Raw genomic sequence first — 9,399 nt, 5'->3', positions numbered from 1 at the left:
CTTTCCAATTAACTCCTAGATTAAAGAATCTTGTGAATATTCTCAGGATCATTGCCTTGCTTTGGAGGACTTTGGATTTCAAATTTTTGAGTTAAGGTTGCTCAGCCTTTAGTTACCTATTTAATCCTCCCCCAGGCCTTGAGGAAGCTGTTGTGCACCCCTGCCCATCAGTGGGCGAGTAAGTGGACCAAGGCCCAGGCTCTGCCCATCCTGTGTGGCTGCCTGGTGTTGTCCGTGTGGCACTTCACGTTGTCACCCTCTCACCTGTGCTTTGGCCCATGGCCATCCCCAAGAAACCCTAAGGCCCTACTTCAGCCCGGGGCCCAAGCCCACCGTTGCCACGCTGGTGCAGCAGGCCCTGATTAACACAGTTGGGGGGGCGGCTCCTGGAGCTGGCTTCACTGGGTGCTGCGAGGCAGGCGCTCCCAATGGTCCTGGGCTTGGCTGTCCCTCTTACCCCCTCCCCACCTCTCCCACCACCTGCCAGGGAAGCCCAGGCTGGGCTCAGTCGAGCTGAGCCACACACACACATCTGTACAGAGACCCCCTTGAGTTGCCCGTGTTTTTAGTAAATGCTATAGCAGTGGTTATCGGCAAGATACCAGAGCCTTCAGCTTAGCTGCCCAGGGTTGCACAAGCCCTCTGCCGAGGGCTGGATTTTATTGAAAGTATTTTGTGCATGTTTGCAGGGACAGTGTCTCAGTGAGCACCTCACTCACTGACCGCTTAGACAGTGAGTTCCCACCCCACTGGGCCCCCTGCTCACTGGCAAGCACGCATGCCAGTATCTTGCTGGGCTGTGGCTGTGATGGCTTCCTCGGAAGACCCCTAGCTTCAGGATGGCTGCGGGCAGAAAGAGGGAGGGCAGGAAAGCACCCTGCCTCAGCCACACTCTGAGACCCACAGTGCCCAGCACAGGATTCACTGGGCCTTGGGGGCTACCTTGCAGAAGACCTGCTTGGGTCAGCTCTTGCTCTATACAGAGCCCCAGAGACTGGAGGGAGCTGAGTGCCCCTTCGTAGCCACTTCCAGGAAGCTGTGCCCCCTTCTTTTCCTGACTTTTCCTGCTCCTCCCAGACACTAGCTGGGGACCCCTACAGCCTCAGTTCCCATCCAGGAACCATGGGAGCAGAACTCAGCTCACTCGGGGTGCTCCTGGCAACCTGGCATCTCCCTGCCCTCCCAGAATGCATCTCCATGAGTCTGGGGCAGTGACGAGGATCTCATTTGGGGCCATGATAACCCACGAGCAAGCAGTGCCCAGGGCCCTGCTCTGAAGGGCAGAAGATGGGAGCGGCCGGACTCTCATGGTCGAAGCCAGGGTGGGCCAGGCGCCAGGGCAGCTGAGTGGTGCAATTCACAGAGAAACCTCCACCCTCTCAGGACCCAGCAGGAGCTGGAGGTCGCCACCACCAGAGTCCAGGAGTACTGCAACAGACTCCGCCAGGAGGCCAGCGAGCGGGAGCAGAGCGACCAGAAGCTGCTGGCAGACCTGGACGACCTGAACAGAACTAAGAAGTTCCTGGAGGAGCGGCTGATAGAGCTGCTCAGGTGAGTGCCAGCCCTGCGGTGGCCAGAACCCCTCCGCACTAGGCAGAGGACGCATCCTCTGTATGAGCCTCTGGTGGGGCCATGTGTCGCCCAGTCTACCCAGGCCCTGGCACCTGCTCAAGGCCAGGCCTCACTGTTCCCACTGGGGCTCCTCGCGGCTCCCAGGGTTCCCCCCCCACCCCTCCCTCCTGGACCTTCCCCTTCCTCGTCATCCCCCCCCCAGCACAAGAGGCCCCTGCGGGACCTGCAGCCCTAACGCTGCCACGGCCCAGTATGCCAGGTCAGCCTGCTTCTTGAGAGGAGAAGGAAATCGGGCTTCTATGGGAAACATCAGTGAAGTGTTAGCCATTCACAGCTTCTTCTTCTAGCGTCTTAACTTGTTATCAGTCTTTGAAAGTGAAGCTGGGTGCTCCTCTTGTTCGGGCCACCGCCTCCTCCTAATGTGGCTCTGCCCCAGGGACAAGGACGCACTGTGGCAGAAGTCTGATGCCCTGGAGTTCCAGCAGAAGCTCAGCACTGTGGAGCGGTGGCTCGGGGACACGGAGGCCACCCACTGCCTCGACTGCAAGCGCGAGTTCAGCTGGATGGTGCGGCGGCACCACTGCAGGTCAGCCAGTGCCTCGGGCTGTCCCCACGCTGGGTGGCCAAGCATGCATGCCGCCTCCTGGCTTAGGGGCGCAGGCACAAAGGGTGTGTCCGCTGGGGCCTAGCAGGAGCTTGGGGCTCCCTGAAAAGAGCTGGGCACAGCGGTGCAGGCAGGGCTAGCTGGTCTCCAGGGCTGTCGCCTGCCCAGAGACCGCAAGTCCTTCCTGTTGCCTGCCCTACAGGGGGCAGAGCCCTGCGAGCTGATGCTTGGGCTCCCCCGGGCCTGGGGCATGCTCCTCACCCTCCCCACCCCAGGGCCTTGAGAGAGCGATGAAGATGCAGAGTGCTCAGCACTGCCCAGGAGGTCTGGGTCTGAGCCTAGAGCCTGAGCCCAGGTGTGGCGCACACCCAGGCTGGTGTCAGGGAAGTGGGTCCCTCTCGTGGAAGTGAGTCGTCTTCCCCTGAGCTTGCGATGGTGGCTGTTCTGGAGCCTTATGTAACAGGCCATTGCCGCACATCGCAGGCCACAGCGCACTGGCCTCACAGCCCCGCCCTGCCTCATCCCCAGGGTGTGCAGCCGCGTCTTCTGCTACTACTGCTGCAATAACTACGTGCTGACCAAGCCCGGCGGCAGGAAGGAGCGCTGCTGCCGTGCCTGTTTCCGCAAGTTTAGCGAAGGCCCAGGCTCCCCCAGCAGCTCTGACTCGACCACCAGCCAAGGAGACCCCAGCCCCAGGCTGTCCCCGGCCCACACTGGGACCCAGGCCACAGGAAGCCAAGGTCAGAGCCCTGCCTGCAGTGCCCCCACCACCACTCGGGTAGCAAGCTCTAGCAAGCTGGCTGCAGCGTTTTGCAAAACTTCATTGTCAGAGAGGTGCTAGAAATACATTCCCACCCATCTGAGGTCACTGGGATCAAACAGAAAATAGCTTCTTCCTTGAGAGGATTCGGTGTGCTTTGGCCTGAGGCTTGTGTACAAAGGCCACCAGTGGAAGGCACCCCGCGTCAGCCCCTGTATCCCTCCTCGTTCCCACGGTAACCCAGGGCCAGCGTGCAGCTGTCCAGGTCCTCACTCTCGGGGGCCAGGAGGACATGCTGTCTCCATGTATCCCGGAGGATCCGCAAGGACACTGTTACATCCTGCCGCTGATTGGTATAAAGATCTTCCTGCTGGATGGGTGGCATGTACTTGGCACAGTGTTCGTCTTCAGATATTTTGCCCATTTTTAAAATGAGTTTTTTAATGCTTTGTGTATCCTGGACACAAGTTTCTTTCATCAGTACACACTTTACAAATATTTTCTTGGCTTTTAGTGCTACTGGCATTGCTTAACACGAGTATCAAATGGTCAGGCTTGTCTTCTGCCAGCTTTATAGTTTTAGGTTAATGGCCTATTTTGAGTTAATTTTTATGTATTATACAAAGTGTGAATAGAGGTTTGGTAAGTTTTTGGTTTGGGTTTTTTCTGTGTGTAGTTATCCAGTGGCTGACAGACTGTCCGCCTCTGTAGAACTGTTTTGGAACTTTCACCACAGATCAGTGGACCTTGTATCCATGGGTCTCTCTGGACTCTGTCCCGCTCCCTTTAGCTCCCTGCCTGTTTCATCCTCTTATGATAGCCAAAGTCCTATAAAGCATTGTAAAATCAAATAGAGTGAATGCTCCAATCTTGTTCTTTCTCAAAATATTGACTATTGTGGCTTCGTTATGTTTTTTTTAATTAACAATTTTATTTTATTTATTTATGTATTTATTTATTTATTGCCGTGGTACCAAGGATCGAACTCAGGACCTTGCACTTGCCAGGCAGGAGCTTAAGCCGCTGAACTATTTCCCCGGCCCCAATTTCTTTTTTTATGTATTTTAGGAAAGGAGCTACAGGGTATTCAGGGTCTCACTACTAGATTGGACTCTTAGTGATCCGCCTGTTTACAGCCTCCCAAGAGCTGGGGTTACAGGTGTGTGCCACCACGCCCAGTCTCAATTGCCATCTCAGCATGCCCTGAGGGCGGGGCTGGCACGGCAGGCCCGGGGATCAAACCCCCAGCCCCTGTGCCTGATCATAGGCGCTTTAATTCACTGAGCTATTTGGCCTGCCCCCCCTTCATTATGTTTCTACAGAAATTTATAGTCAATTTGTCAGTGTGTACTCTCCCCCACCCCCCAGTCCTGGTGAAATATTGATTGGGATTGCATCAAAATTGTATAGCTCAACTTAGGGAAAATTGATGTCTTAGTAAAACTGACTATTCCAATCCAGGAATATGGTACAGCTTCCATGTACTTAATGTCTTCTGTTTCTCTCAGTTTTGTGTTTTGTTTTGATTTGTTTTGTTCGTTTGTTTGCTGGCAGTGCCGGGGACTGAACCCAAGTCCTTTGCACTGAACCTTAATGGAAGAAAACTTACATTCTGAGACAAAGTCTTCCTAAGTTGCTCAGGTCGGGCTCGAACATGCGGACTTCTGCCCTCAGCCTCCCAGAGCGCTGGGATAGCATGCTCAGGCCACCACACCCGTTCCTTGTTTTGATTTCTGACATTTCCTGTCTGCTCATTTTTGTCTTTGCACCTTTTCTTCTTTCCTTTTCTCCAGCTCTTCCTTGCTCTACTCTTCCTGCTTTAGACTTGCCCTCGCGTTTTCCAGAACATACGCTAGCAGGCACTTGTGGACAGTGACTGGCACGGCTGCACCCGTCGAGCCTCCCTGTGCAGTGGCCTTCACCTGCCCCGTGCCTACTGTGCTCCTTGAGCAGAGTAAGGTCCCATCTCCTGCCAGAGCCCCGGAGGGATGCAGCGCAGGCCACGCAGGGCCTGCTTCAAAAAGGCCCGAGCGAGGGCTGCCTGTGCTCCACCCAACAAGGGTTTGCGGGAATGGAAGTATGTTTTCTCCTTTGTTTCTTTTTTCTTTTACATTTGTCAGTGAGATCATTTTTACGTGTGTTAGTCCACACTGAGGGCACGTAATGACCCTGCCCCTCGTGGGCTTCACACAGCTCGGCTCTGCCCACCTTCTCCTCTTCAGCCTCCATCTCTCAGTCGTGTCTCCATTTGCAAAAGCTCTGCTCCCTGTGTCCTGTATCTTTTTCTCCCTGTGTCCTGCAAGAAAAACCATTGACATTTAACCTTGCAGGTCTTTTCACTTAGCCTTAGTGCCCTTAGTTTCTTTCACGCTAAAGTTCTGATAGTTTTCCATATAGCAAGTGGCCCAGACAGTGTGAAGAGGCTGAAGCCTCTCCAAGGCCTGCCTTGCAAAGTCTCTCTGGTGGTGAAGTCAGGCTCAGGCACTGCCCCCGCCTTTCTGCACTGACCCCCAGTCATTCCTTGCTCTCGGGACAGAACATCTCTGCTGAGTGATGACTAGCGCTGTCCCAGGAGCACGGCCTGACCTCCCTGCCCGTGGTGACCATGCACCCTCTCTTCCCTCCTGCCCTGTCCTGTCACCAGGGGCTGACTACAGGCAGCCAGATGATGCTGTGTTTGACATCATCACGGACGAGGAGTTGTGCCAGATCCAGGAATCCGGCTCCTCTTTGCCAGAAACTCCCACGGAAACCGACTCTCTGGACCCGAGCATGGCCGAACAGTGAGTCAGAGCGCCCTCTCTGTTCCCCTGCGCACCTGGTTCTGTGCTTTCCTATCAGAGGACGGGAAAACATGACACCGGGAGCAGGGTTGGCTGTCTTGCTGAAGGGATGGCATCTCTAACACCACAGCCTCTCTCTAGGCTTGTGTGGTCACAGTGGTCAGCTCAGGCCACAGCAAGATGCCACGGACTAGTGGCTTACTCTGTAGCAAAGTGCCTTCCTGCAGCCCTGCAGGCCAGAAGCCCAGGCCAGGGTGGTGGCTGAATCGCTACTTCTCTGGCTTGGAGCTGGCCACACTCTTGCTGCCTGTCATATGGTCAGCTGTGTGTATATGCTGGTGCTGCCCTGTACCTCCTCACCTTCCTTCATAAAGACACTGGGCAAGTTGGATTAGGCCCACCCTAAAGGCCTCATTAATTTATTCTCTTCATTGATCTGCAAATGCAGTCAGGGTCTCGATATGGGGACCTGTGGATTTGCGGGAGACACAGTTCAGGCGCCATGCTGCCCTTGGCCACGCTGCTCTTTAGGAACCTTACTCTGGGCCCAGGTGGCTGGGTGCTGAAAGGAGATGTAGCTCAGTGCTAAGGATAGAACCCTGAGCTGTGGCTTGGGGCGCACACTGGGCAGGAGGGGCTGGGGGCTGCCTGGGGTTAGTGGCCAGGCTGGCTCTTTGTGTGAGCCCCAGCGTGGCAAGTTCCAGTCATCTTCAGGAAACATGGGTCAAGCTTGATGACAGCAGTGCTGGGAGAAAGGGAGCTGGGACCAGTGCAGCCGCTTGGGCAGGTGTGAGTGCTCTGTGGCACTTTGGCTCCCAGGAAGCCCCCTAGCAAACCCTAGCACCCCAAAGACTAACAGCGGCAGAAACGGAGGTGAGTGTGCTCTACCTCCGCAGAACCCTGGGCCCTGTCCACCCAGCAAGCAGGGCTGGCAGGGAGGCCGTCAGCCACAGGGCTGCTCTAGCACTGTCCTCTTGTTTGCCTGGGGTAGAAATTTTCCAGCAAGGGTCTGTCCATAGAAACATAAACTGCACAGAGTGCCATGTCAAAAATTTATGCCAGGAACCCACAGGCGGAGCGCCTTGCCTGCCCTCTCTCGGTCCCTGGCTTTAGCCCCATGCAGTTTCCGCAGCAAAGCACACTGGGCCCTAGAGGCTGAGCTCGGGCCTGGATGCCATGGATGGTGGCACAAGGAAGCACTGATCACACCCTGCTATGCGGTGTGGTCCCTAACAGGCTGCAGCATGACACTGGTCCATGGCCGGGGTGTCAGGACTCCTGGTTTGAAGGGCTCCCAGCAACCCTTATGCCTGTGCCCAGCACAATGGTGGCCTGAAACAGGAGCATAGCCCCTCGCCTGTGTCCCACGATGTCCCTTCAGAAGGCTGTAGACACATGGAGGCCTCTGCCCTCTCGGACACTGGCTCCCAGTGCCTCCAAACATGGGGTCCACTGTCATCAGACCAGAGGGTGGGCAGCTTTTGTCATGACAGGGGTAGCGCAAGGACCAGGAGGAGCAGACATGGCCTCCTCTTCTGGCGCGGATACACAGGTGAGGACCTAGAGCTGCAGCTTTCCTCTCTGGGGAGGGCCCTGACCGTGCAGACTGGCACACCCACCCTGCAGGGTCCCGGAGGGGAAGAGGCTGCCGGTGAGGCTGAGTCACCTGGGGTGGGGCAGCTAGCAAGTCCCTGCCTGTGAATAGTGACCCTGCCTGGTTGCCCTTTCCAGTTGCCTGGGTGGCTCTGAGCGTGGCAGAACTCGTCCCGGCTTGGGGCCCACAGAGCCTCCTTGCCAGCAATTGTAGGGACCCAGTGTCTGTGGGCAGGCGCTCAAGGAGCCGTGGGTGGGAGACTGAAACAGATCAAGAGTAGGCTGTGACGATCGCAGCTAAGGTTAGAAAGCCACAAGCTCTGCCCTCAGCCAAGAGCTGGGCCAGCGGGCACTCCTCAGTCTGCCAACTGCTACGCCCAGCGAGGGCAGAGGAGGCTATCGAGGGGAGTGTGGCTGTACCCTGCTGCGTGAACCTGGCAGGGTCTGACCCCAAGAGACAGGGTCTGCAGTGCTCTTCTCTAAGAGCCTGGCACAGCGGCCCTGAGAGTAGGTGCTACTATGGTCCACATTTTACCCAAAAGAAGGGAGGCAGGTGGCCTGAGGTCTGCCCGCTGTGCAGGCCTCCCACCGACCCAGCTGTGGCCGGCCTCACTGTGTATTGTGCCCAGCTGTTGTCATCTGTCTGTATCTTGGTGGGTGACTTATGTGAGCCCTATGAGTGTCTTAAGCCAGCTGCATGACCGTCAGAATGGGAAGGTCGGATGTAAGGCCACATCGTCCAGTGACACACTAAAACTCGGACAAGTGCACCCAGTGCTGTGGGGAGGAGGTGGAGACCACAGAGAGGGCCGAGATTGTAGCCCGTGGTGCACTGCACACACGCACAGGACACCCCTTATTCTCATGCTCTGAACATAAAAGGTGTCGTGAAGTCATGAAGTTCATGTGTTGTTTAAGGTGTGAGTGTGTGTGTGTGTGTGTGTGTGCGCGCGCATGCGCACGCCTGTGTATGTGCACTCGAGCATGTATTGTGAAGCAGGTGTTGGGTAATTCTGTTTTTGAATGACAAAAGCCACTAACGAATCTGCTATAGAAAGGCTGTTTCAATTTGTTAGACTCTTAAGCTGTGTTTCGAATGTGTGTGGCCGGCGTTCTCAGCCAGCTCTGACTGGCTCAGATCCATTTGCAGCCACACTGCCACTCCTCCCCGCCACAGTCAGAGCGTGAGCGCTGGACTGCTCCAGAGGCCACACCTGGCCGCCCATGCCTGAGACCGTTCTTGGGAGTGCCTGGGGTTGAGGTCGGAGCCGCGCTGACAGAGGAGCGTTCACTGGGGAGGAACGCTTTGGTGTAATATTTATTCCTGTTATGAACAGTGTTTACAAGGTAGGCAAGAGCGGCTGCCTGCGAAAGGGGCTGTCGTGCGCTGGAGAGCAGAGATCCCGTCGGAGGTCGCACAGAGCCCTCTGGCAGCCTGCGTGGGGAAGCCTTGGAGTCTGTGCTGGGAGCCTGAAGGCGACGTCTACAGGCGAGGGAGAGGCCCGAGCCCCTCCAAAGGAACAAAAGCGAGCCTTCCTCCTCTTGCCTTCTTTATTCCACCCAGGCCACAAGCTTGTCGGGCAGTGCCACCCTGCTGAGGCAGGCCTTCCTCTTCAGCAAGTCTGTCATCCAGATGAGCCCAGGGCTGTGCAAAACCAGCCTGCTGGACGTTGCTGTTCAGGTTGATACCGCAGTCCGTGGTCACAGCCATCAGGGCGCCTTATGTCCACCTCTGGCCCACTAGTAGGAGGAATCTTCTGGCCTCAGGTGTCTAGTGTGGGCCTGCCGTTCACAGCACTGTCTGCTGTGTACCTGCTCCAGCCTAGTCCCAGTCCAGCCACGGAGGGCCTGAGACTCAAGTATCATACCCAGTGCCTTGGTTTGGGTATTCTTGAGGACAGAGGAAGAAAAGCTTTAGAGAAATTTATGCCTGCCCCCCTTGAGCACAAAGGTTGGGTATTAAGAAGCCAGCAGGAAGCATTGTGGCACACATCTGCAATCCCAGCGTTCTGAGAAGTGGAGGCGGGAGGGTCACAATTCAAGTCCAGCCTGGGCACCTTAGCCACTTTTTTTTCTTTCTTTCTTCC

General features: G+C 56.1%; 1 protein-coding gene across 5 annotated transcripts in view; it reads left to right on the top strand.

Moving 5' to 3' along the window:
- Positions 1 to 9,399, top strand: part of Fyco1 (FYVE and coiled-coil domain containing 1) — a 60,492-nt gene that overhangs the window by 31,623 nt on the left and 19,470 nt on the right. For all 5 annotated transcript variants that reach the window (XR_002817985.1, XM_023700719.1, XM_023700718.1 and 2 more), the window contains exons 11-14: positions 1,384 to 1,551; positions 2,009 to 2,158; positions 2,705 to 2,916; positions 5,581 to 5,719. Coding sequence is in view for 4 of the 5 variants with exons in the window: in XM_023700719.1 (XP_023556487.1) it covers positions 1,384 to 1,551; positions 2,009 to 2,158; positions 2,705 to 2,916; positions 5,581 to 5,719 (669 nt within the window). In the remaining variant the exon portion in view is untranslated. The remainder of the gene's footprint in view (positions 1 to 1,383; positions 1,552 to 2,008; positions 2,159 to 2,704; positions 2,917 to 5,580; positions 5,720 to 9,399) is intronic.

This window comes from Octodon degus, unplaced genomic scaffold (genome assembly GCF_000260255.1).
Source record: "Octodon degus isolate 3935 unplaced genomic scaffold, OctDeg1.0 scaffold00126, whole genome shotgun sequence".
Taxonomy (NCBI): domain Eukaryota; kingdom Metazoa; phylum Chordata; class Mammalia; order Rodentia; family Octodontidae; genus Octodon; species Octodon degus.
The sequence above is the reverse complement of the archived record's forward strand: the minus strand, read 5'-3'. Positions and strand labels throughout refer to the sequence as shown.